The 27897-nt window shown below is 47.5% G+C and overlaps 1 protein-coding gene across 3 annotated transcripts in view; it reads left to right on the forward strand.

The window, feature by feature from the left end:
- Positions 1 to 22636, forward strand: part of brat1 (BRCA1-associated ATM activator 1) — a 59351-nt gene extending 36715 nt beyond the window's left edge. For all 3 annotated transcript variants that reach the window (XM_072480847.1, XM_072480846.1, XM_072480848.1), the window contains 3 exons: positions 8689 to 8787; positions 9247 to 9425; positions 21745 to 22636. In XM_072480847.1, coding sequence (XP_072336948.1) covers positions 8689 to 8787; positions 9247 to 9425; positions 21745 to 22431 — 965 coding nt within the window. In that variant the 3' untranslated portion in view covers positions 22432 to 22636. The remainder of the gene's footprint in view (positions 1 to 8688; positions 8788 to 9246; positions 9426 to 21744) is intronic.
- The last annotated feature ends 5261 nt before the right edge of the window (positions 22637 to 27897 follow it).

The following is a 27897-nucleotide window of genomic DNA, read 5'->3' on the forward strand; positions in this document are numbered from 1 at the left end:
TTCTCTTCCCAGTAGTGGACAAGTGATGCTCCCAGGTCAGCACCACAACTGTAATCCTTTTCACTACCTGCCTCGTCCGCTTTATAGCTTCCAGACAAGGGTCCATCCTCTGGAAGAATATTTGACGGATCCCGTCAGTTAGGGGGTCCCTGTGGGGTGTTCTCCTTATTTCGAGGTCACTGGGGGCATCTCCGGCAGGGGGCAATGGGGGAGGTTCTGGTGGTTGAGGGGTAGGCAGGTAGTGCATTGTGGAGGTGGAAATTGGGCCTCCGGTGGACTTTGGGGGCAATTCCCTTACGGAGTTATCTCCTTGGCTCACCGCGAGGTCCACCACGTCAGGTTCACATTTGGTGATGCCTGTATTGATTTGCGGCCACGTGAATCACGGTCCGGAGGATTGGCGAATCACCGGGGCCCAAAGACTCGTTCCTGCCCCTTTAAGTGAATGCAAATGGGTCATTTGGACCCATTTTCAGCCATGAGCATCCTCCTGCTGGGGCGTGTGCATAGCGGTCCGGAGAATAGCGGTCCATTCGGTACTGGGCATGAACCTCGATTTCAGCCGGACGCCTGATTGCGATCCGCATTGCTGACGTCACGGTGCAGAGAATCCAGCCCCTTATCGCTAAGGTTTACGAATACAAATATAAATCCCTTCAAACTACCTTTGTTGTTCTGACACCTCCCCCTTTGAATAAAGAAATGTCGTATTCATGAAGATTTCTTTACACTGGTGTTACATCCACTTTAGAAAAACTTACCATGACAAACCTCTTACTACATAACTTATTGGATTGCGCAAGCTAGTTTTCTTAGTTCACAATTGCACATGTTATAATATGTAATTACAACGATTTAACCAAAATAAAAGCAATCATCGGAATTCTCTGGCCATGCAGCTGTCTGTTTCTCGGCGGTACGTTGTTCGTTGGAGGCAGGATTCTATGCTCCCACTGCTGTCAATGGCAATTCACATTGAAGCCACCCCACGCCATCAGGAAACCCATGGGAGAGGTGCATTACTGGCAGGACCAGAAAATACCACCTGCGTGAACGACCAGAGAATTCCACCCCAAAATGTGAACAGCATCATCAGAATCTATACATGATAATATTATCATACTCCAGTCCTGTGATTCTTTTTCTTCTGGTTTTCAACTTGGAAAATAATGTTTAATTTAAGTCGACAGTGCATTTTTTAATTTTCACACCCACGTTGCACAGTCAAAATGTAATTTTTGCGCATTAACATCTATTTTCTTCTCCTGTCAAAATCACTTTTTAAAATAAATTTAGAGTACCCAATTCATTTTTTCCAACTGAGGGGCAATTTAGCGTGGCCAATCCACCTACCCTGCACATCTTTGGGTTGTGGGGGCGAAACCCACGCAAACACGGGGAGAATGTGCAAACTCCACATGGACAGTGACCCAGAGCCAGGATCGAACCTGGGACCTCGGCGCCGTGAGGCTGCAGGGCTAACCCACTGCGCCACCGTGCTGCCTTCAAAATCACTTTTAGCGGTCTGAAGAATGTTGTTCAGATGCTTCTTGTGATCACTCAAAATAGTATTGTACCCTTGCTTTTTTTGTTATTTGCACACTCGTTGTTTCTCTCAGTCCCATTTCAAATGAGTTCTTTTCATTTCTGATTGATCCATGTCAATCACTTCCTCTCTCTGAAGTTTCAGAATTCGTTCGAACCTTTCAGCTTTATTTGCACATTTTCTGAATTATCTCGGTCCAATTCTCAGTGGAGTTTGAATGGTCTTTGGCAAACTGTTCACTTGCCTTTCTTCCAAATAATACACCTTGTGTCGTATGTCCAACAAGTATTTTTACATCAGGGTCTCTGGTCATTAACTCAAAAAAGATCGCTTTGCAATTTCAGTTCTCCTGGCTGCCAATTTCCAATTTTGCAAATTTGTTTTCTTATTGACCCTTGCTGACTTTGATACATCAGTAATATTACTTGAATCAGTTATTTGCTCAACTCAATCACTGTTCAAAAATGAGTTTTTATTCAAAGGAACAACTTTTAAATTGCGACATTCCTTAACATCCATCCATCTTCTTCTTCATTTCTTCCATTTTGCATTGAAGTTCAAAAACCCTCATTTTCTTTTAACATAGAATTTACAGAATTTAACATAGAATTTACAGTGCAGAAGGAGGCCATTCAGCCCATCGAGTCTGCACCGGCTCTTGGAAATAGCACCCTACCCAAGGTCAACACCTCCACCCTATCCCCATAACCCATTAACCCCACCCAACACTAAGAGCAATTTTGGACACTAAGGGCAATTTATCATGGCCAATCCACCTAACCTGCACATCTTTGGACTGTGGGAGGAAACCGGAGCACCCGGAGGAAACCCACGCACACACTGGGAGGATGTGCAGACTCCGCACAGACAGTGACCCAAGCCGGAATCGAACCTGGGACCCTGGAGCTGTGAAGCAATTGTGCTATCCACAATGCTACCATGCTGCCCACGGTATGACAAAGTATGACTTTCATGACAAAGTTCTAACAGTTCGTTAGCTTTGCGTTTTAATTCTGCATTCAACAAATTATTCTGATTTACTAGAACCTCCTTTACTTGTTCAAAGCATTTTCCATGATACTTCATAAAACCCTCTAATGCTTGAGGTTCACCAAGTTTAGCTGAACATCCACCTTTTCTAAGTTTGTTTGTTTATACAAGTTTATCCTTTGAAACATTTAAATCCTCAGTCAAATGTTCCATTTTCCCTGACTGATTCTCAATTGTTTTCATCAGTTCTCTTTTTTTCATTCACAAACTTCTCTTTCATATGTACAAGTTGATTTTCTGTGTTCATCAGATTTCCTTCCAATTGCTTCTTATCTGTATTAAATGTTTAATTTCCCCCCACAATAGTTTCTAAAAGTTTGTTAAGATCATCATGATCAACCTCCTGTTGCAATACAGTTTCATCATATTACTGTCTCCACAAGCCGAATCATTACCTGGGATGAAATCTATTCCTCTAATAGGTCATTTCGGAATAATTCCCACTGTAACAATTCCATTGAAAAATTACTACTCAAATTAACTTTGATGCAAGCCAAAGCAGCATTTGTGATGCTAAAATTGACCCAAGTATTCCCAAGCTAGGGTTCTTGGGCGAAATTCTCCCCAAACGGCGCGATGTCCGCCGACTGGTGCCCAAAACGGCGCCAGACGGGCATCGCGCCACCCCAAAGGTGCGGAATGCTCCGCAACTTTGGGGGCCAAGCCCCAACATTGAGGGGCTAGGCCAGCGCCGGAGGGATTTCCGCCCCACCAGCTGGCGGAAATGGCGTTTGTTGCCCCGCCAGCTGGCGTGGAAATGACATGTCGGGGCGGCGCATACGCGGGAGCGCCAGCGGCCCCTGACAGTTTCCCGCGCATGCGCAGTGGGGAGAGTCTCTTCCGCCTCCGCCATGGTGGAGACCGTTGCGGAGGCGGAAGGGAAAGAGTGCCCCCACGGCACAGGCCCGCCCGCGGATCGGTGGGCCCCGATCGCAGGCCAGGCCACCGTGGGGGCACCCCCGGGGCCAGATCGCCCCGCGCCCCCCCCCCCCGCCCCCCCCCCCCCCCCCAGGACCCCGGAGCCCGCCCACGCCGCCTTGTCCCGCCGGTAAATATGTACTCTAATTTACGCCGGCGGGACAGGCAATTTCTCGGCGGGACTTCGGCACATCCGGGCCGGAGAATTGAGCGGGGGGTGGCCCGCCAACTGGCGCGGCCCGATTCCCGCCCCCGCCGAATATCCGGTACCGGAGACTTCGGCAACCGGCGGGGGTGGGATTCACGGCGGCCAACGGCCATTCTCCGACCCGCTGGGGGTTCGGAGAATGACGCCCCTTGTCCCTGATAGCTAGACAGTGTTCCCTGCTAGAAAGGGTTTGTTAGGACATTGAATAAGAACAGGGAAAAGCTTGATGGATATAGATGTTAAATAGCTTGGTGGCATACATGAAGAATGGTTATTTGAATAAGGGTGGCAGGGCTACTGGGAACTGGTATCCCAACATCTAGCTTCAGGATGGGGGGTGAGAAAATTGGTTTAAAAACAGATGATAGAAAATTGACTGATGTTTAAGCATGATACTTAGTGCTACACATTAAGACCAGGCTTATGTAAGTCACTGCTATGCTTTTATTATACTTCTGGTCAGCTGATTTACTCATTTTGCAGTTTACACAATAAACACAAGGGCTAGGTTTGAGTGTAGTTCAAAGTACAATTTGAAAAACCTATAACAAATCAGATTCCTCTTGCTCTCCCTCCTGACTCATGGCAAATTATAATTTGCAGTGTGATACAACTGCATCACCAATGTAATTTGTATTTTGTAAATGCAGGACTTGCCTCAGCAACATCTGTAATGCATCACCTCAAAGCAACATATGAGTGATAAATTGCCATTTTACAAAAAAGATTTTCCATCCCAATTTTGTATGTTTAAAAAATATACTTTTATTTTTGGCCAGTCTGTGCAGTTTCAGGACATCTAATTTGATTTGAAACATAATTACAATACAGAACTAAACAAGAAACACGTGTAAAGAGTAAATTTATTTCTCTAGAATCTTGCAATCAAGTTTCATAATTTCCTTGCTTTTTTTGGTTTATGGGATGTGGGAATCGCTGGCAAGGCCAACACCTATTGCCTATTACTAATTGCCCTTGAGAAGCTGGTGGTGAGGACCTTAACTGCTGCAGTCCATGGAGCATAGGGTTACCAACAGTGTTGTTAGGGTGGAAGCTGCAGTATATTAACCCGGTAACAGCAAAGGAATGGTGATATATTTCAAAGTCAGGATGGTGTGTGAGGGGAGGGGAACTCGCAGGTGATGATGGTGTTTCCATGGTCCTGCTGCCCTTGTTCCAGAGGGTAACATTCATGAATTTGCAGGTATTATCGAAGGAGATTGGAAAGTTGCTGCACTGCATCATGTAGATGGTATATACTGCTGCTACTATATGCTGGTGGTGGAGGGAGTGAATGTTTAGGATGGTAAATGAGATGCCAATCAAACGGGCTGCATTGTCCTGGATGGTGTTTAACTTCTTGAGCGTTGTTGGAGCTGTGCTCATGAGGCAAGTAGAGAGTATGCCATCACACTCCTGTCTTGTGTCTTTTAAATGGTGGACAGACATTGGGGAGTTGGGAGGTGAATTACTCGCGGCAGAATTGCCAGCCCTGACCTGCTCTTGTAGCTACAGTATTTGTTTAACTGTCCAGTTCAGTTTCTGGTCAATGGTATTGATAGTTGGGGATTCAGCGATGATAGTGTTGTTACACATCAAGTGGAGGTGGTCAGATTCTCTCTTGTTGGATGTGGTTACTTGTGTGATGCTTATTTAAAGCTTGGTTCCGTTTTAAAAACATTGCCTCAATAACCCATCAGGTTTGTGGCCACCTGGATTGGCCACTTCCCGACTTAAAATGGAGGTCCGCAAAGGCTGCAGGGAAATTCAGCCAACACCGGCAAAAACTAGCAAGTGCAGAAATCCTGTGTATTAGAACTTGCAAAAGCCCAGACAGCAATGAAACGCACAGCCATCTGCATACTAATGAGCGATCCCCGGGTACAATGGAAACATTTAAGGTGAATAAGGCCAAGCCAGACTCCTCGGCGCCAGCAGGAGCCAAGACAAAGGAAGGCCAATGGACACTCTGGGACCGCCCAGCGATCAGGGAACAATTCCAGTATTGGAGAAATTGATTCAAGTGATCGGAACGTAGTCCAATCACTTGGAACCAGATACGGGGTCCGCCCAAAGGGGCGGGAAGCCCCTGGGGACTATAAAATAGAGACCCCAAGTTCAAATCGTCCTTCTTGGCAGGGTCATTCAACAGCGAATCAACCCTTGAGAGTGAACTGCCCAAGCTGCCGCATCAACCAAGTAAGTCTCCAGTCAACGCACGCTATGAGATAGGCGCTCCTAGCTACCAGTCCATACCAGCTTTTGAATCCTGCAGACTCAGATCGAACAAAAGGCCATTTGTTCCCCTGACCTGGTGGGCCAATTCCAAAGCTAAGTATAGGCCTTTTAGTGATAGAGAATAGTCTAGAAAGTAGAGTTTATGCATGAGTAGTGATTGACTGTGTATAATAAATGTGTTTTGATTTGAATCTTACTAATTGGTGTGTCGAGTTATTGATCAGTACTTGAACTTGAACCTCGTGGCGGTATTATAAAGATACCTGGCGATTCTAGAGCAAAGGTTATAGAAACAGAACAAATTAAGTAAAGATACAACGGGCAACATTTAAGAGCCAACCAAAAGTTAGCAATAGGTTGTGCTTTGAATTTCCAAAATACGATGGGCAATCTACTCTGATTATCCTTTGAAAGTCTTGTTACACAAGATGCACTCAGTATATTGGGCATTATGTTTGTACTTGAGCATTAACCTATCAGTGTTATTGAATTTTCATTGAAGATAACGCCCGGGATTCTCCGAGCCCGCGCCGGGTCAAAGAATCAGCGGGGGGGGGGGGGGGGGGGGGGGGAGGGAATCCCGCTGGGCCGCCCCAGCGCTGGGCCGCCGATTCTCCAAAGAATCGCCGCCATTCACGGTCGCTGCGGCGCCAGTCGGGGGCCGCTGAAATAGGCGCCCGCGGCGATTCTCTGCAGGCGACGGGCCGAACTCCCGCCGAGTTCCGCCGGCGTGGTTCAAACCTGGTACCACCCAGCGGGAGCCCGGACTCGCGGCCGATGTGGACGTCCTGGTGGGGGGATCTGAGTCCGGGGAGGGCCTCCATGGGGTCCAAGCCCGCGATCGGGGGCTTCCAATCGGCGGGTGGCCGCGATCTGGAGGGGGCCTACCTCCTTACCCGCGGGCCCGCTGTTCGGTCGCCGCCATGTTGCTCCACACCGGCGAGGAGACGGCAACCATGCGCATGCGCTGGAACGGAGATGTCCGTCAAGCGCATGCGCGGACCTGCGCCGGCCATGCAGGGCCGGCTTTCGGCGCCGGAGCAGCGCACAGCACTCCGGCGCCGTTCTAACCCCCGAAGAACAGGAGAATTACTGGGCCTGGAGGCTCGTTGATGCCGGCGTTGCTAGCGCCGGTTCTGACGCTGGCATCAACATTTGGCCACGATATCGGAGAATCCCGGCCAGTACCTTTCCTGTACTAATATTGGATAATCAGAGATCCAGGAAATGTGGCATGGCAGGCAAGAAAGTTTATCCCTTAATTTGCATTCCTGCATTGGGCTTACAACTAATGCTTGCATAGACTCACCTCTACCCCATTCCATTTGGAAGCTAGAAATCGCCAGTCAAACAAGTCCACGTTCCCTTTTCCTCTCTTTTGTGCCTGGAAAAATGTACTTTTCCTGAGAATTAGGAAAATTGACCCTGATTTCTTTTAATTTTACAATCGTTAGTTCCTATTGATATTGGGCTCGCCCGATACAATGGGCTGGATTCTTCCAAAATGGGACCATGTCCCCACGCCGGCGTAAAAAGGGTGGAGTGTTACTCCAAAAATTCCGATAAATATGTTGAGCTAATTCAATGCCCTGCAGGGGGCTAGTAGGGACCTGGAGTAAATCTCGCAGCTTTAACTGCGGATATTGGACACCGCACTTCCGGTTCGGAGTCCACACGTGCGCAAGGCTGCGGCCTCCAGCGGGCGTGCCGAGCTTCATGACTGACTCGGACCGCGGAGCCAAACAGAGAAAGGAGATACCCCAATTGGCCGGGCGCCCAAGCATCAAACCGCGCGTATCTAACCCCCAGCCGCCTGTAAGGCCCCCCTGGTCTCCGATCCCCCCAGCATCCCGACCAGCAATAGGTGGTTAGTTCTACAGTGTTGGGAACTTGGCCGGTCGGGAGCAGAGGTTTGCTCAGCGGGCCTCTGTCAATGGGCCCCCAGCCGCGCGGCGTACTCTGCAGTCACGCCAATTTTCGGGGCTCGGAGAATCGCCGGATCGGCTCCGGGCTCGATTACGGCGTGAAAGTTGATTTCCCGTCCCCGTGCCGGCTGCGATTTCAGAGCGGGGCTGCGGAGAATCCAGCCCAAGATTTGCATCATTTAGGCATCGTTGAGCGTTGTGACACTAGTTATGCAAATAATTCATTACTCTAGATCTCCTTACATAACTAAGAATATTTTTGTGTGCTGACAAACTAAAAATATTCCTGTTGCAGTCCTGAATGATACATAGAAGTAGCTAATGCGGTCTTTTTTGAAAAATAAGCATTTCCTCTTGCAAACCTTTCCTGGTTTGCTTCGACTTCAGCGAAATCTAGAAGTTACCACTTTATTAGACAGTCTTTTGTTTTATTTCTAGTTTTAACCTTTAAAAGATCACCTGAATTTGCCTGTACCAAAAATATTTATTACTAAATATGGCCATGGTTAACTCAAAATACACATGGTTTATGTACATAATATTTTCTAAAGTTGAGAATTCATATGGCATTTGACCTTTTTTGAAAGATTGAAGTGAAATATTAATGCAGAGATGAGTATTTTCAATTTAATTTCCCCCCCTCCACCCCCAGCCTTTTTAATGGAGATATGGATTTGGTATAGAAATGTTACTGCAGTGTTCAGAACGTTCTACTAAATTGGATTAAAATTGGTGTGCTTTGTATTGGATACCTATCTGGATGGGTCTGGAGTTAATGCTGATTTCTATTACAATATCCTCAGACTTCTTTTCAGTGATGAAGAAGCGACTATTTGATGTTCATTGGGAAATTCGAGACTCTGCGCTTGAGTTCCTTGGTCAACTGTGTTTCCAGTTTAAAGGTATAAATAATTTCACCAATAGGGCATATTTTTAGGGAGGGGTAATATAAACTTAAAAATAGTATTTAACCAATGAATGGTAGAACAGTCAGTTGGTATAGCAATCTAGTTCTTGCCGATGGTTAACAAACTGGTAGCTACTTGCATGACTAAGATGTTCTTTTTGCTGAGATCCTAACAGAATTAAAATATGTCAGCTGATTTCTCATCACATTTTATTGTAACATTTAAGAACAATTTGAGATTATCCATCTTGGTGTAGTACACAATTGGTTCACCCAATTTATCCATTATAAATTTGTAAAAGGTTAATGAAGTATAGCAGAATTACTCGAGTTATAGTAAGCCAGAATGGACAAAGTAATTGTTCATACTTAAATTACCATTACTAAGCTCTGCTCATTAGTATCAAATTTACTGTAATTGGATTTCATTGTTGGCTTGTTTTATTCCTTTCAGAAGTTGAGAGTTTCTGTCGGTTAATTGGTTCCTGCGGAATTCCTCATCTTGTTTTGGAGCTACTTTCAGATCCTGAAAGTTACGTTCGAGCAAGTGCCATTTCTGCCCTGGGAAAGATGAACTATCTCTCTCCTAACTGGCAAACATTACCAAATGAGAACAGTGTCACAGTGATGAAGGTCAGTCAGTTTTGTTTTAAAGGTATTTTATTCAACCTTCATTTTTGTAAGAGGCTGCTCTTGAGAGATCTGAAGGACGTTGCCTCTGCTTCCTCTTACTGATCTGGTTGGGTTGGGTTATGGGGATAGGGTGGGAGCATGGGCCTAGGTAGCGTGCTCTTTCCGAGGGTCAACGCAGACTCAATGGGCCAAGTAGCCTCCTTCTGCACTGCAGGGATCTATGATCTCACTGAAATTGTAAGCAACTACACAATAAATTAAGGGGCAAACCTCCTTTTTATTCTACAGCATTGTGGATTAGTGTGCTATACTACCATGCTGTCTTTGAATGAATTTTAAGGTTAACAATCCAGAAATTATTTGCATCATACATAGTATTGTACAATATATTTCACCTAGACCACAATATTATAGTTAACTCTAAGATACCAATAGTTCACTTGCTACCAACTGACAAAAGATAGTTAAAGATCTCTCCAAAGCAGTTATTCGCTAACACCAAGTAATTTAATTAATTCTGAAAACAGTTTTAATTTCTGCTGATAGAACTGTTCACATATGTTGGGAAGTAGATAATAACAGGTATTCTATTCATTACATGGCAGTATTTGAAGCCTAGAATTTTCTTTCGCAGCGACATGTTTGCACAAACATTCTACCACAAATGCAATCCATCTTTATTTGCTGTTTTTAACTTGTCACTTTGGGGCTGGGTTCGAATCTTGCTGTGTCTGAGGCCAAAACATAATTGTTTGCTTGGTATCTTCATCCTCACTCCTTTTTCTCTCCTGCGTAATGATGGAAGGGATACTGAACAAACAAATGTGTTCTGCCATTCAACTGCAGAAACTCAGCTCAAAGTGTGCTCCTTCCGAAGGACAGTCATGAAGTGATTTAGGATTAGGGGTGGGTTTAGCACAGTGGGCTAAACAGCTGGCTTGTAATGCCAGCAACGCGGGTTCAATTCCCGTACCGGCCTCCCCGAACAGGCGGCGGAATGTGGCGACTAGGAGCTTTTCACACTAACTTCATTGAAGCCTACTTGTGACAATAAGCGATTTTTATTATTATTATTATTATTATTATTATTATTCTGAACTCCAGCGAATACAATCCTAAATGACAATCTCTCCTCACATATGTCAGTCCCGCCATCCCAGGAATCAGTCTGGTAAACCTTTGCTGCACTCCGTCTAGAGCAAGAACATCCTCAGATAAGGAGACCAAAACTGCACACAATATTCCAGGTGTTACCTCACCAGGCCCTGTATAATTGCAGCAATCATTCCTCCTCCTGCACTCTAATTCTCTCGCTATGAAGGCCAGCATACCATTTGCCTCCTTTACTACCCGCTGCAATTGCATGCTTACCTTCAGTGACTGGTGTAAGAGGACACCCAGGTCTCGTTGCACATTCCCCTGTCCCAATATATGGCCATTCGAAGGCCATAAATTGCCCCCTTATGCTCCTAATTCCTCTGTTCCTATACTGTACTGATCACATCCTTTATATATAGTGCTACCCCACCTTCTTTTCCTTTTTGCCTATCCTTCCTAAATTTCAAATATCCTTTAACATTCAGTTCCCAGTCTTGGTCAACCTGCAGCTATGTTTTCCTAATTGCAATTAGCTCATACCTGTTTACTTCCATTAGTGCCATCAATTCATCTACCTTGTTGCAAGTACTGTGTGAATTCAGATAGAGTATTTATTATTTTTTTAACCAATATTTTTTTGTCCCTAATTAAGGGGCAATTTAGCCTGGCCAATCCACCTAACCTGCACATCTTTGGGTTGTGGGGGTGAAACCCACACAGACATGGGGAGAATGTTCAAACTCTACACAGACAGTGACCTAGGGCCGGGACCAAACTCGGGTCCTCAGCGCCGTAGGCAGCAGTGCTAACCACTGCGCCACTGTGCCGCCCTAGATAGAGTGCCTTTAATTCTAGCTTTTTATAATTCTTGCAACCTCTATCCTTAGTTGCTGGTGCAATCTTAAGTTTGTATGCTCTTTCCCTTCCTGCCATTCCCAGATGATCAATTTCCTATTGTTACCTTGTTCTGTTGCCTTCTCCTCTTGTTTTAATTTATCTCGTCTTGCCTCCTTGATGCCTCGCCCCTGTATTTAATTTAATGTCCTCTCTGCTACCCTAGTTATTTATACTACTCGCCAGAACACTGGTTCCAATACAGTTCCAGGGAAGCCCATCCCAACGGAACAGCTCCCACTGTCCCTATTATTGGTAGCCATGATGTGGACACCTATTATTGGTGTTAGTGCGCCAAGAATCAAACCCATTCTCACAAACCAATTTTTGAGCCACGCGTTTAACTCTATAATCTTATTTGCCCTGCACCAATTTGCTCATGATTCAGATAATAATCCAAAAATGATTACCGTTGAGATCTAATTTGACCCCCAGCTGCTCGTACACACGAAGCAAAATCTTTTTCCTAGACCTACTTGTGTTGTTGTTACATACGTGGACCACGATAACTGGTTCCTCTCCCACTGTAGGTTTCTCTCCAGCCCAGAGCAGATGCGCTGAACGCTGTTACCAGGCAGGCAGCACAGCCAACTGGACTGTCGCGCTCGGTTGCAAAGAATTGTGTCTATCCCCCTGACCATACAGTCCCCTAGTACCATTACATTCCTATTAACTCCCCCCACTTGAATAGCTTCCTGTTTCATGGTGACATGGTCAGCTCACCCACCCGACAATCCTGTTTTCATCCATACAGGCTATAAACACCTTCTCCACTTCAATTTTCTCGATTCCCATACCTGCTTCACTCTTGATGTGGAGATGCCGGCGTTGGACTGGTGTGAGCACAGTCCTGAGGAAGGAGCAGTGCTCCGAAAGCTAATGTTTGAAATAAACTTGTTGGACTTTAACCTGGTGTTGTAAGACCTCTTACTGTGCTTCACTCAGTCACATCTTCCTGTCCCTGACCACAAACCAAATCAAAAGACTCTGTCCTAAGGGGTGTGACTACCTCCTGGAATAAAGTGTCCAAGTAGTTTTCCTCCTTCCTGATGTGTCTGCAGTTTAACCTCCAGCTCAATGTCTCTGAGCCGAAGTTCCTCCGGCACAGACACTAACTGAAGAGGTGTTTGCCTTGGATCACAAAAGTGTCCACAAGCTCCCATATTCTATAGGCTTCACACATCACCTGCCCCACACATCACCTGCCCTGTCACCTTTACAGCATTTAATTAATTATTTTACTGATTAAATTGTTATTAATATCTGTAGTCCTGCCTTTGCTTATGTTTTTATTATTTCAATAAATGTTCTGGTTGCTGTGATCGAAGTTCCCTCGTTAAGATAAATAGGAAATACGCACCAGCCAATCTAATTAGCTTTATTAGTAGACCTTACTACTACTGATAAAACATTGGCACTGCCAGCCTGGCACCTCAGCACCTCCACCCTGGCCCTGTGCCCAAGTGACAGGGTGGCACTGCCAAGGGTCGGGGCCTGAAGGGGGCCATGCCCTGAAAAAGGGAGATGAGGGGGGTATGAAGGGTGGGAGGGGTGAAGAGCAGGTATGAAGGGGCCTCATAAAGGTTGGGGGGTTAAAGGTGGGGATCCTGAAAAGGGGTGTGGGGAGGCCTGCAAAGGGGCGGGTGGGCCTTCAGCGACCCCATAGCGGGGTGTCCTCACTTAGGGATGTGTGGGATAATGCCCATGTGTGCGGTGGATGTCATTACCCGCAGGTGTGGGGGACCCTCAAGCTCACTTAGAAATTGGCTCACCCTTTCAAAATGGCGGCCCATTTTCTGAGGTGCCGGTCTCGCCGGCAAGTCCAGCTCCCCAGTGTTGAAAAAGTCTCAAGTGTGTGTTTGACCAGGGAGAGATTCCCCAAGGCCCAAAAATATGACTAAGTGTGGCTGAATAGCAGTGTGGATCTCATCCAACAAAATGGTGAGAAACACCCCACTCACCTAAAATTTCACAGAAACGGTTTTAGTTCAATCGCGCCCTTCGTCTCTGCGCTCTTTTAGATACTGTTGTCTGTCCCCTGGCTCTCCCCTCTCCTGAAACAGGGTAAGTAAGTAGTATCAAACAGCAATAACTAAGCTGGATTATGTTGGTAGAGGTGATGGATGCTGACCTGTGTGATGGAGATGTTTTGCACAACAATTTACAAACATAACCATTTGCTACATTAGAGGGGGCGATAATGGAGCAGGAGATAAAAAATGCGATTGGGAGGATGCAGTCGGGGAAGGTGGCAGGGCCGGATGGGTTTCCGGTGGAATATTATAAAAAATTCAAAAATAAGCTGATACCGCTGATGGTGGGGATGTTTGAGGAGGCGATAGGGAAGGGGGTGTTATCACAAACTTTGGGGCAGGCATCAAATTCCCTGTTACTTAAAGATAACGATCCCACTGAGTGTGGGTCATATAGCTCCATATCATTTTTAAACGTGGACGCAAATATATTGGCGAAGGTACTGGCAGGTAGGCTAGAGGAGTGCCCCCCGAAGGTGATAGATGAAGATCTGATGGGGTTTGTGAGAGGGAGGCAGCTCTTTTCGAACAGTAGGAGGGTATTGAAAGTGGTTATGGGGACTTCCGGGTGCGGCGATGACCAGCTGAGTCGCACGTTTCGGCAGCTCCCGGTGGAACGGACTTTTGGGCTCTTAATAAGAGCCCCAACGGCAATTTTAACGGCTAAAAGTACTGTGCGGTGAACCAGAAGGGAATCCCCCCTGGATACGGATGAAAAAAGGAGAGGAAGGTGGCCGGATTGCGGTGGATCCTTTAGAGCAGCGGCAAGGAAGGCAAGCAAAAACCAAGATGGCGTCGGAAGGTGGCAGTTTAATATGGGGCCCTGAACAACACGAGTTTCTGAAACGCTGCGTGGAAGAACTCAAAAAGGAAATGAAGAAGGAGCTGTTGGCCCCGATATTACAGGCGATCGAAGGGCTAAAGGAGGAGCAAAAGACCCAGGAGCGGGAGCTTCGGGTCGTGAAGGCAAAGGCTGCCGAGAATGAGGACGACATACAGGGCCTGGTGGTGAAGACGGAGATGCACGAGGCACACCATAAACGATGTGTGGAAAGGCTGGAGGCGCTGGAGAACAACGCGAGGAGGAACAACCTAAGGATTCTTGGTCTTCCTGAAGGTGTGGAGGGAGCGGACGTCGGGGCATATGTGAGCACGATGCTGCACTCGTTAATGGGAGCGGAGGCCCCGGCGGGTCCGCTGGAGGTGGAGGGAGCATACCGAGTGATGGCGCGAGGACCGAGAGCAGGAGAAATTCCTAGAGCCATAGTGGTGAGATTCCTCCGTTTTAAGGATAGAGAGATGGTCCTTAGATGGGCAAAGAAAACTCGGAGCAGTAAGTGGGAGAACGCGGTGATCCGCGTATACCAAGACTGGAGTGTGGAGGTGGCGAGAAGGAGGGCGAGCTTTAATCGGGCCAAGGCGGTGCTTCACAAAAAGAAGATAAAATTCGGAATGCTGCAACCGGCGAGATTGTGGGTCACATATCAAGGGAGGCACCACTACTTTGAGACGGCGGATGAGGCGTGGACTTTTATCGTGGAAGAAAAATTGGAATGAGCGGGTTATTAAAAAAAGAACATTTGAAACAAAGTGGTGGGGCGAGTATGGGGGGTGAAGAGGGGGGTAAAAAGGGGGGAAAGAGGAGTTTTATGTTATTAATCCTGCGATGTGGTAACTTTTCTCTCATCCACAGGAGGTGGTGGGGGGAGGAAAGGAGGTGGAGGAGATGGGGCGTTGGCCATTGGGGGCGGGGCCAAGGGGGAAGCGCGGGCTCGGTTCCCGCGCTATGATTATCATGGCGGGAATAGGGAAGCAGGAAGGAGGGGGCGTCGCACGGTGCGAGCCGAGGTCACGGGGGGAAGCCGAGGTTGGCCAGAGTTTGCTGACTTCTGGGAGCAACATGGGGGGTGTAACTACGCTAGTGGGGGATCTAGCGGGGGGGGGGGGGGGGAATTATTGGGCTGCTGCTGCTGGGGAGAGGGGGGAGCTGGCATGGGGTGGGATGGGCGGGGGGGGGCACCGCCTGGGGGGGGACACAGCTGCGTGGGAACCGGGTGAGGAGCTGGAAAAAGGGGATGGCTAATCGACAAGAAGGGGGGGTAAAAAGCCCCCCAACCCGGCTGATCACGTGGAACGTGAGAGGGCTGAACGGGCCGATAAAGAGGGCACGGGTACTCGCACACCTTAAGAAACTTAAGGCAGACATGGTTATGTTACAGGAAACGCACTTGAAACTGATAGACCAGGTGAGACTACGCAAAGGTTGGGTGGGGCAGGTGTTCCATTCGGGGCTAGATGCGAAAAACAGGGGGGTGGCTATATTAGTGGGGAAGCGGGTAATGTTTGAGGCAAAGACTATAGTGGCGGATAGCGGGGGCAGATACGTGATTGTGAGTGGCAAACTACAGGGGGAGACGGTGGTTTTGGTAAACGTATATGCCCCGAACTGGGATGATGCCAATTTTATGAGGCGTATGCTAGGACGCATCCCGGACCTAGAGGTGGGAAAGTTGGTAATGGGGGGAGATTTCAGTACGGTGTTGGAACCAGGGCTGGACAGGTCGAGGTCCAGGACTGGAAGGAGGCCGGCAGCAGCCAAGGTGCTTAAAGATTTTATGGAGCAGATGGGAGGAGTAGACCCGTGGAGATTTAGCAGACCTAGGAGTAAGGAGTTTTCGTTTTTCTCCTATGTCCACAAAGTCTTGTTTTGGGAAGGGCATTGATCCCGAAGGTGAGGGGAACGGAGTATACGGCTATAGCCATTTCGGATCACGCTCCACATTGGGTGGACTTGGAGATAGGGGAGGAAACAGAAGGGCGCCCACCCTGGAGAATGGACATGGGACTAATGGCAGATGAGGGGGTGTGTTTAAGGGTGAGGGGGTGTATTGAAAAGTACTTGGAACTCAATGATCATGGGGAGGTCCAGGTGGGAGTGGTCTGGGAGGCGCTGAAGGCAGTGGTTAGAGGGGAGCTGATATCAATAAGGGCACAAAGGAAAGCAGGAGAGTAGGGAACGGGAGTGGTTGCTGCAAGAACTTCTGAGGGTGGACAGGCAATATGCGGAGGCACCGGAGGAGGGACTGTACAGGGAAAGGCAAAGGCTACACGTAGAATTTGACTTGCTGACAACGGGTACTGCAGAGGCACAGTGGAGGAAGGCACAGGGTGTACAGTACGAATATGGGGAGAAGGCGAGCAGGTTGCTGGCCCACCAATTGAGGAAAAGGGGAGCAGCGAGGGAAATAGGGGGAGTGAGGGATGAGGAAGGAGAGATGGAGCGGGGAGCGGAGAGAGTGAATGGAGTGTTCAAGGCATTTTATAAAAAATTATACGAAGCTCAACCCCCGGATGGGAGGGAGAGAATGATGGGCTTTCTGGACTGGCTGGAATTTCCCAAGGTGGAGGAGCAGGAAAGGGTGGGACTGGGAGCATAGATTGAAATAGAGGAAGTAGTGAAAGGAATTAGGAGCATGCAGGCGGGGAAGGCTCCGGGACCGGATGGATTCCCAGTTGAATTTTACAGGAAATATGTGGACTTGCTCGCCCCGCTACTGATGAGGACCTTTAATGAGGCAAAGGAAAGGGGACAGCTGCCCCCGACTATGTCTGAGGCAACGATATCGCTTCTCCTAAAGAAGGAAAAGGACCCGCTGCAATGCGGGTCCTATAGACCTATTTCCCTCCTAAATGTAGACGCTAAGATTCTGGCCAAGGTAGTGGCAATGAGGATAGAGGATTGTGTCCCGAGGGTGGTCCATGAGGACCAAACTGGGTTTGTGAAGGGGAGACAGCTGAATACGAATATACGGAGGCTGCTAGGGGTAATGATGATGCCCCCACCAGAGGGGGAAGCGGAGATAGTGGTGGCGATGGATGCCGAGAAAGCATTTGATAGAGTGGAGTGGGATTATCTGTGGGAGGTGCTGAGGAGATTTGGTTTTGGAGATGAGTATGTTGGATGGGTGCAGCTGTTGTATAGGGCCCCAGTGGCGAGTGTGGTCACGAATGGACGGGGATCTGCATACTTTCGTCTCCATAGAGGGACAAGGCAGGGATGCCCTCTGTCCCCATTATTGTTTGCACTGGCGATTGAGCCCCTGGCAATAGCATTGAGGGGTTCCAAGAAGTGGAGGGGAGTACTTAGAGGAGGAGAAGAACACCGGGTATCTCTGTATGCGGATGATTTGTTGTTATATGTAGCGGACCCGGCGGAGGGGATGCCAGAGATAATGCGGACACTTCGGGAGTTTGGAGAATTCTCAGGATATAAACTGAACATGGGGAAAAGTGAGTTGTTTGTGGTGCATCCAGGGGAGCAGAGAAATAGAGGACTTTCCGCTGAGGAAGGTAACAAGGGACTTTCGTTACTTGGGGATCCAGATAGCCAAGAATTGGGGTACATTGCATAGGTTAAATTTAACGCGATTGGTGGAACAAATGGAAGAGGACTTCAAGAGATGGGACATGGTATCCCTGTCACTGGCAGGGAGGGTGCAGGCGGTTAAAATGGTAGTCCTCCCGAGATTCCTCTTTGTGTTTCAGTGCCTCCAGGTGGTGATCACGAAGGCTTTTTTCAAAAGGACTGAAAAGAGCATCATGGGTTTTGTGTGGGCCGGGAAGACCCCGAGAGTGAGGAAGGGATTCTTACAGCGTAGTAGGGATGCGGGGGGGGGGCTGGCACTACCGAGCCTAAGTGAGTACTACTGGGCCGCCAATATCTCAATGGTGAGTAAGTGGATGGGAGAAGAGGAGGGAGCGGCGTGGAAGAGATTGGAGAGGGCGTCCTGTAGGGGGACTAGCCTACAAGCTATGGTGACGGCCCCATTGCCGTTCTCACCGAAGAAATACACCACAAGCCCGGTGGTGGTGGCGACTTTGAAAACTTGGGGACAGTGGAGACGGCATAGGGGAAAGACGGGAGCCTTGGTGGGGTCCCCGATAAGAAATAACCATAGGTTTGCCCCGGGGAGAACGGATGGGGGATTTGGAATATGGCAAAGAGCAGGAGTAACGCAACTGAAAGATCTGTTTGTGGATGGGAAGTTCGCAAGTCTGGGAGCGCTGACCGAGAAATATGGGTTGCCCCAAGGGAATGCATTCCGGTATATGCAACTGAGGGCTTTTGCGAGGCAACAGGTGAGGGAATTCCCGCAGCTCCCAACGCATGAGGTGCAGGACAGAGTGATCTCAAAGACATGGGTGGGGGACGGTAAGGTGTCAGATATAGGAGGAACCAGAAAGATAGAGGGAATGGAAAAGAAGAAGGTAGCAGCAGCAGCCCAGGGAGGGGGGGGGGCAGGAACCAGAAGGACTCTCAGGGTTGTTAATATATATGTATAATATGTATAGGTTGTTGCTATAAATAATTGTATATTGGACTGTTAAATCATATTTTTGGAGAGTGTTTATCTGAGACAAGGCAGTTGCCATTTAGTTTTAGTTTTCGTTTTTGTTATATATTATTTATTCTTTGTTTATAAAACAGGTCATTGTTATTTATACTGTTATATTATTGTGTAAAGGATACACAATGTACTGTGATGATTGACCAAAAATTTTCAATAAAATATTTTTAAAAAAAGAAAGTGGTTATGGTAACGGTGGAGGGGAAGGAAATAGAGGTGGTTGTGGCATTGGACGCCGAGAAAGCATTTGACCGGGTAGAATGGGGGTACTTGATGGCAGTTCTATAATGGTTTTGAATTGGACCCAGATTTGTGGACTGGTAAAGCTATTATATAAGGAGCCGAGGGCCAGCGTCCGCACAAATAACATCAGCTCAGAATACTTTCCTCTCCACCGTGGGACTAGGCAGGGATGACCTATGTACCCCCTGCTGTTTGCACTCGCGATTGAGCCATTGGCTATCACATTAAGAAGTTCGGGGGTATGGAAAGGGATAGTGCAGAGGTAGATAGAGCTCAGGGTGTCCTTATATCCCGATGACTTGTTATTATACGTCTCGGAACCAAGTGTGTCAATAGGGGGAATACTGAAGCTGCTTCAGGTGTTTGGGTCTTTCACGGGGTACAAATTAAATCTAGACAAGACTGAATATTTTGTGGTGTCTTGGCCAGGGGTGGGGGGGCTGCCATTCCGTAAGGCAGGGGCTCACTTTAGATACCTGGGGTGCAGGTTGCCCGAGATTTGGGGGGACTCCGTAGGTACAACATTTCTAGTTTCGTAGGGAGGGTGAAAGCTGATCTGGCAAGGTGGGATGGTCTCTCTCTTTCATTGGCGGGTCGGGTACAGGCGGTTAAAATGAATGTGCTGCCGCGATTCCTGTTTATTTTTCAATGCCTGCCGATTTTCCTGCCAAAGGCATTTTTTAGAGACTGAAGGGATGATTACCTCGTTCATAATGGGGAGGGAAGGTGGCCAGAATTAAAAAGTGCTACCACAGAGAGGAAGGCAGGCAGGGACTTGGGTCTTCCGAATCTGATGTATTATTACTGGGCGGCGCAGTGGAGAAGGTACGGAGCTGGGTCAGAGGGGTTGATTCCCAATGGGTCAGAATGGAGGGGAGTTTGAGTAAGGGGTCGGGATTGAAGGCGCTAGTGACAGCGCCGTTCCCGACGGCCTCGGGGAGATACTCAGGGAGTCCGGTAGTAATAGCTTTGTTGTGAATTTGGAGGCAGTTTCAACAGCAATTCGGGCTGGGGGCAGGGTCAAGAGAAATGCCGATTCAGGGGAATCATAGATTTGAGCCAGGGAAGTGGGATGGGAATTTTCGGAGATGGGGGGAGAAAGGAATTAGGATACTAAAAGATTTGTTTCTTGGGGGTCGTTTTGCGGGATTAAAATAGCTAGGAGCGAATTATGGGCTGGAGCAGGGGGAAATATTTAGATACATGCAGGTTCGAGACTTTGCCAGAAAGGAGATACAGAGCTTCCCAGTAGAGCCGGCTTCCACATTGCTGGAGGAGATACTGACGACAGGTTAACTGGAGAAGGGAGTAGTATTGCGGTTTATGGGCCTATTTTAGAGGAGGAGAAGGCGCCGCGAGAAGGGATCAAAGCAAAGTGGGAGGGAAGAGTTGGGAGAGGTTATGGAGGAGAGGTTCTGGTGTGAGGTGCTCCGGAGGGTGAATGCCTCCACCTCGTGTGCGAGGTTTGGGCTGAAGGTGATGTATAGAGCGCACCTTACAAGGGCGAAGATTAGCCGGTTCTTTGAGGGGGCAGAAGATGTGTGTGAACATTGTGGGGGAGGCCCCGCAAACAACGTTCATATGTTTTAGTCCTGTCTAAAGCTGGAGGATTACTGGAAGGAGGTGTTTAGGATAATCTCTAAAGTGGTGCACGTGAAACTGGACCCGGGTCCTCGGGAGGCCATACTCTAGGTGTCGGACCAGCCGGGGTTGGAAACGGGCGCGGAGGCAGATGTTGTAGCCTTCGCCTCGTTGATTGCCCGAAAGCGGATCCTGTTAGGGTGGAGATCAACCTCTCCAGCCTGTGCCCTGGTGTGGTGGGGGAACCTGCTGGAATTCTTAACGCTTGAAAAGGTCAAATTTGAACTGAGGGGAAGGATGGAGGGGTTCTACAATTCATGGGCGTTATTCATTATGCACTTTCGAGAATTGGATCACATCGAACATTAGGGGGGCTGGGAGAGTTGGGGGGAGGGGGACTGTATGTGTTCATGGTGACTATGGGTGATTGCTGATTCCTTTTTGTCATTTGATTATGTTAACATGCAGGCCAATGTCTTGGGTTTGGTGGGAGCTAGGGATCGTTGTTATTGATATGGGGAACGACATTACATTCGTTACTGATTATTGTTGTTGGGTGTAAATTTGGGAGAAAATGTGAAAAAGGAGAATAAAATATATTTATTTTTTAAAAATGTATACAGCTTTTCTGCTACGATACCAATGTCAGTTAGGTATATTCAACCAGGGCATCCCACATTGCCGTGGGAGAAATAATGGGAATGATCTTGCATGATATATTTCAGCCACTTATATTTTATTTCACTATTGCCCCATCACTGTTGATTGGGAATCTACCCCACTCTTTTGGAGAAAATTGTTAGAGCCAATATGTTTTACTTTGGAGTGCTAGTCATTGTTGTAATTCATAATAGAGAAATTAAGGTTGTATTCATATGTGAATAATTTAATTGTATTATTAGATAAATGTATCCTGGAATATTTTTAGGTTAGCTGTGAAAGTATGCTACTGCTCATTTATACAGATTCCAATGTTGTGTTCGTTGTTTGGCACTGGTATTTTTAAGAACTAATTAATGTGAGAAATTGTATTGTTTTCACATTTTCTATTTTGCCTTCCAGGGCAATATTCTCCCCCATTTATTGGACATTTTGAACCAGGATACTGAGGGTTTTCCCAGGAGGGCTGCAGTTAAAGTGCTCGCAGATTGGCTGAAAAATAGCCACATGCTCAGTTCATGTGAATTGGACAATTTTGTCCCTATTATTTTAAAAATCGGAAGCAATGATTTGGATTGGGAGGTCAAAGTTCATAGCCTGGAACTGGCAGAAGCTTTCATCGATCAGTCAAGTTCCAATTCATTGATAAGTCCATATGCAGTTTCGCTGTCAAATAGCACACATTCTGCACAAGTGAAGGTCCTTCTGCAGACTCTCTGCGATGCAGGAATTTTTATTATTTTATTTCATGCTTTGTGGGACTGCGATAGACCTGTGGCTCAGAAAGCATGCGAGATCCTAATGAAACTAAAAAGGATTACTCCAGGTGCTGACAGTTCACAAATTCACAACAAACCGAATGGACACAAACCAAACCGGGAAAGTTTTGCCGAATGGCTTTCTTCCAGTAACTTTAATTTGCAAAATGTCAGTGACGTCATGGAGATTATGATAGCGCTAGACTTGGAATTCCAACACCAACAGCTCGTTCGCAGCAGTGATCACATTGAGAGCAGTCTACGATCGCTACTACAAGACATACTGGCAGCAGCTGAAAATTCTGAAGACAGTGGTGCAGACTGTTACTAATGTGGTGGTTGTTATCACGGTCTGCAGTTCATCATCTTCAAGTCAAAATGAACACTGCCCAAAAAAATCCTGGTGTAAAATAAGCTTCATTATAGTGAAAGTGAAATCCGGGAGATGAACCCGAATATTCCATTTTTGTGAACAAATGTATTTTATTATTTTTGCATTAAAAATTAAATGGACGTCCGTTCCTGACCTTCTCTGACGATTGTGGTATTTTACTTGTCTCCATACAAACTGGAACACCCAAATAAACTATTGTGTTTTGTCTGTACCGGATAGCAGATAGAACGGGCAGCACGGTGGCGCAGTGGTTAGCATTGCTGCCTCATGGCGCTGAGGTCCCAGGTCCGATCCCGTCTCGGGGTCACTATCCGTGTGGAGTTTGCACATTCTCCCTGATTTTAAAATCAGCAGAAAAATATTGCGGCAGCTCAATTTGCACAGAATGTAACCAGTGCTTGAAAGTCTTCAATCTTTCAGACTGGGTTGGTCCTATCAGATAATTTTCTCTAGTCAAACCAACACAACCCTGCAAAACTCCCCACCTTAATATTTACGTGCTGATCTTAAAAGCTCTTAACATTTTTAACTGAAATTGTGGGGTGGATTCCCCAACACCAGGAGCGGAGTTCCTGATGTGGCAGAGAATCGTACGTCTGGCAAAAAACGGGCACCGATCCCATTCCGATGCTCCGGTCCCCATGCTGGTGGGAGAGTGCACATGAGTAATTTGCATCCGATTAACGGGCTGGAGACCCGATTATCCAACCCTCTCGGCTGGGATTCACACGGGTGTGGATTGGTGCAAGTATTTTAAGTGTGCTCCTGACACACGAGACCTCGTAGTGGACCAAGGGGTTAAGTGTATGTAAAGTGTAGTGGTGCCCCCCAGAGTCCATCGGAGGGCCACCTCTTTTCCCCTCCTTACAGCACAAATCCAGCCCATCCCAAACTACCATCGGAGACCTTCCCATATCAATGACCCCCCCAATCAGACCCCCATATCAATGACCCCACCCTTCAAAAAAGCAGAGATTCACCCCCCCACCCCCCGCCTTGGAGCTGAAGAGCAATCCATGCAGAAATGGTGGGAAATCACTGCTTTTTCACTTATCTTTCCCTTACACCTGCTGCCTTAAAGTGTAGAAAGCAGCTGCTCTTCATAGAAAGCCAAAACACATCACAAGCCTTTAAACTCCCTCAGAGCCGCGTGACTTCTATTCACTTTTAAAGAGAAATCGCTTTTAGTAGGCTTTAATTGACAAAGTAATAGCTTCCAGGCAGCTAGGTGTCTGGATTGTTTATTTTAATTTCCCTTCCACTTGAATACACTCAACTAGCATGCTGTGAATCTAACACAATGGTGATAAACATCTAGCTATGATTACCAAGTCGCCACCACATCAAAGAACAAAGAAATGTACAGCACAGGAACAGGCCCTTCGGCCCTCCAAGCCCGTGCCGACCATGCTGCCCGACTAAACTACAATCTTCTACACTTCCTGGATCCGTATCCCTCTATTCCCATCATATTCATGTACTTGTCAAGATGCCCCTTAAATGTCACTATCATCCCTGCTTTCACCACCTCCTCCGGTAGGGAGTTCCAGGCACCCACTACCCTCTGTGTAAAAACTTGCCTCGTACATCTACTGTAAACCTTGCCTCTCGCACCTTAAACCTATGCCCCCTAGTAATTGACCCCTCTACCCTGGGGAAAAGCCTCTGACTATCCACTCTGTCTATGCCCCTCATAATTTTGTAGACCTCTATCAGGTCGCCCCTCAACCTCCGTCGTTCCAGTGAGAACAAACCGAGTTTATTCAACCGCTCCTCATAGCTAATGCCCTCCATACCAGGCAACATTTAGGTAAATCTCTTCTGCACCCTCTCTAAAGCCTCCACATCCTTCTGGTAGTGTGGCGACCAGAATTGAACACTATACTCCAAGTGTGGCCTAACTAAGGTTCTATACAGCTGCAACACGACTTGCCAATTCTTATACTCAATGCCCCGGCCAATGAAGGCAAGCATGCCGTATGCCTTCTTGACTACCTTCTCCACCTGTGTTGCCCCTTTCAGTGACCTGTGGACCTGTACTCTTAGATCTCTCTGACTTTCAATACTCTTGAGAGTTCTACCATTCACTGTACATTCCCTATCTGCATTAGACCTTCCAAAATGCATTACCTCACATTTGTCCGGATTAAACTCCATCTGCCATCTCTCCGCCCAAGTGTCCAAACAATCTAAATCCTGCTGTATCCTCTGACAGTCATCATCGCTATCCGCAATTCCACTAACCTTTGTGTCGTCTGCAAACTTACTAATCAGACCAGTTACATTTTCCTCCAAATCATTTATATATACTACAAACAGCAAAGGTCCCAGCACCGATCCCTGTGGAACACCACTGGTCACAGCCCTCCAATTAGAAAAGCATCCTTCCATTGCTACTCTCTGCCTTCTATGACTTAGCCAGTTCTGTTTCCACCTTGCCAGCTCACCGCTGATCCCGTGTGACTTCACCTTTTGTACTAGTCTACCATGAGGGACCTTGTCAAAGGCCTTACTAAAGTCCATATAGACAACATCCACTGCCCTACCTGCATCAATCATCTTTGTGACCTCCTCGAAAAACTCTATCAAGTTAGTGAGACACGACCTCCTCTTCACAAAGCCATGCTGCCTCTCACTAATACGTCCGTTTGCTTCCAAATGGGAGTAGATCCTGTCTCGAAGAATTCTCTCCAGTAATTTCCCTACCACTGAAGTAAGGCTCACCGGCCTGTAGTTCCCTGGATTATCCTTGCTACCCTTCTCAAATAGAGGAACAACATTGGCTATTCTCCAGTCCTCTGGGACATCACCTGAAGACAGTGAGGATCCAAAGATTTCTGTCAAGGCCTCAGCAATTTCCTCTCCAGCCTCCTTCAGTACTCTGGGGTAGATCCCATCAGGCCCTGGAGACTTATCTACCTTAATATTTTTAAGCCGCCCAACACCTCGTCTTTTTGGATCTCAATATGACCCAGGCTATCAGCACACCCTTCTCCAGACTCAACATCTACCAATTCCTTCTCTTTGGTGAATACTGATGCAAAGTATTCATTTAGTACCTCGCCCATTTCCTCTGGCTCCACACATAGATTCCCTTGCCTATCCTTCAGTGGGCCAACCCGTTCCCTGGCTACCCTCTTGCTTTTTATGTACGTGTAAAAAACCTTGGGATTTTCCTTAACCCTATTTGCCAATGACTTTTTGTGACCCCTTCTAGCCCTCCTGACTCCTTGCTTAAGCTCCTTCCTACTTTCCTTATATTCCACACAGGCTTTGTCTGTTCCCAGCCTTTTAGCCCTGACAAATGCCTCCTTTTTCTTTTTGACGAGGCCTACAATATCTCTCGTTATCCAAGGTTCCCGAAAATTGCCGTATTTATCCTTCTTCCTCACAGGAACATGCCGGTCCTGAAATCCTTTCAACTGACACTTGAAAGCCTCACACATGTCAGATGTTGATTTGCCCTCAAACATCCGCCCCCAATCTAGGTTCTTCAGATCCCGCCTAATATTGTTATAATTAGCCTTCCCCCAATTTAGCACATTCACCCTAGGACCACTCTTATCCTTGTCCACCAGCACTTTAAAACTTACTGAATTGTGGTCACTGTTCCCGAAATGCTCCCCTACTGAAACATCTACCACCTAGCCGGGCTCATTCACCAATACCAGGTCCAGTACCGCCCCTTCCCTAGTTGGACTGTCTACATATTGTTTTAAGAAGCCCTCCTGGATGCTCCTTACAAACTCTGCCCCGTCTAAGCCCCTGGCACTAAGTGAGTCCCAGTCAATATTGGGGAAGTTGAAGTCTCCCATCACCACAACCCTGTTGCTTTTACTCTTTTCCAAAATCTGTCTACCTATCTGCTCCTCTATCTCCCGCTGGCTGTTGGGAGGCCTGTAGTAAACCCCCAACATTGTGACTGCACCCTTATTCCTGATCTCTACCCATATAGCCTCACTGCCCTCTGAGGTGTCCTCCCGCAGTACAGCTGTGATATCCTCCCTAATCAGTAGCGCAACTCCGCCACCCCTTTTACATCCCCCTCTATCCCACCTGAAACATCTGAATCCTGGAACGTTTAGCTGCCAATCCTGCCCTTCCCTCAACCAGGTCTCTGTAATGGCAACAACATCATAGTTCCAAGTACTAATCCAAGCTCTTAAGTTCACCTGCCTTACCCGTAATACTTGCATTAAAACATCTGCACTTCAGGCCACCAGACCCGCTGTGTTCAGCAACTTCTCTCTGTCTGCTCTGCCTCAGAGCCACACTGTCCCTATTCCCTAGTTCTCCCTCAATGCTCTCCCCTTCTGACCCATTGCTCCCGTGCCCACCCCCCTGCCATACTAGTTTAAACCCTCCTGTGTGACACTAGCAAACCTCGCGGCCAGGATATTTATGCCTCTCCAGTTTAGATGCAACCCGTCCTTATATAGGTCACACCTACCCGGAAGAGTTCCCAGTGGTCCAGATAACGGAAACCCTCCCTCCTACACCAGCTGTTTAGCCACGTGTTTAGCTGCTCTATCTTCCTATTTCTAGCCTCACTGGCACGTGGCACAGGGAGTAATCCCGAGATTAAAACCCTAGAGGTCCTGTCTTTTAACTTTCTGCCTAGCTCCCTGAACTCCTGCTGCAGGACCTCGTGCCCCTTCCTGCTATGTTGTTAGTATCAATATGTACAACCTGTTTGCCCTCCCCCTTCAGGATGCCCTCTACACGTTCGGAGACATCCTGGACCCTGGCACCAGGGAGGCAATATAGCATCCTGGAGTCTCTTTCACATCCACAGAAGCGCCTATCTGTGCCCCTGACTATAGAGTCCCCTATTACTATTGCTCTTCTGCGCTTTGACCCTCCCTTCTGAACATCAGAGCCAGCGGTGGTGCCACTGCTCTGTCTGCTGCTGTTTTCCCTGATAGGCTATCCCCCCCGACAGTAGCCAAAGGGGTACACCTGTTCGAGAGGGGGACAACCACAGGGGATTCCTGCTCTGACTGCCTACCCTTTCTGGTGGTCACCCATTTCTCTGCCTGCACCTTGGGTGTGACTACATTTATATAACTGCTATCTATGACGCTTTCCGCCACCTGCATGCTCCTAAGTGCATCCAATTGCCGCTCCAACCGAACCATGCGGTCTGTGAGGAGTTCCAATTGGGTGCACTTTCTGCAGATGAAGCCATCCGGGATGCTGGAAGCCTCCCGGACCTGCCACATCTCACAGTCAGAGCAAGTGTAGTGTAGATTCCCAACCAGCCACTCAGGTCACAGCTTTTCTGTGATGTCACTTCAGTTTCCCCCCCCCCCACACACACACAATTTGAAAAGGTAATAAAAGTAAGAGTAAAAATGAGTAAAAATCACTTACTTACCTTCTGAGGGTCTCAGATGTTCTCAG

The sequence above is a fragment of the Scyliorhinus torazame genome, chromosome 17 (genome assembly GCF_047496885.1).
Source record: "Scyliorhinus torazame isolate Kashiwa2021f chromosome 17, sScyTor2.1, whole genome shotgun sequence".
Lineage (NCBI taxonomy): Eukaryota > Metazoa > Chordata > Chondrichthyes > Carcharhiniformes > Scyliorhinidae > Scyliorhinus > Scyliorhinus torazame.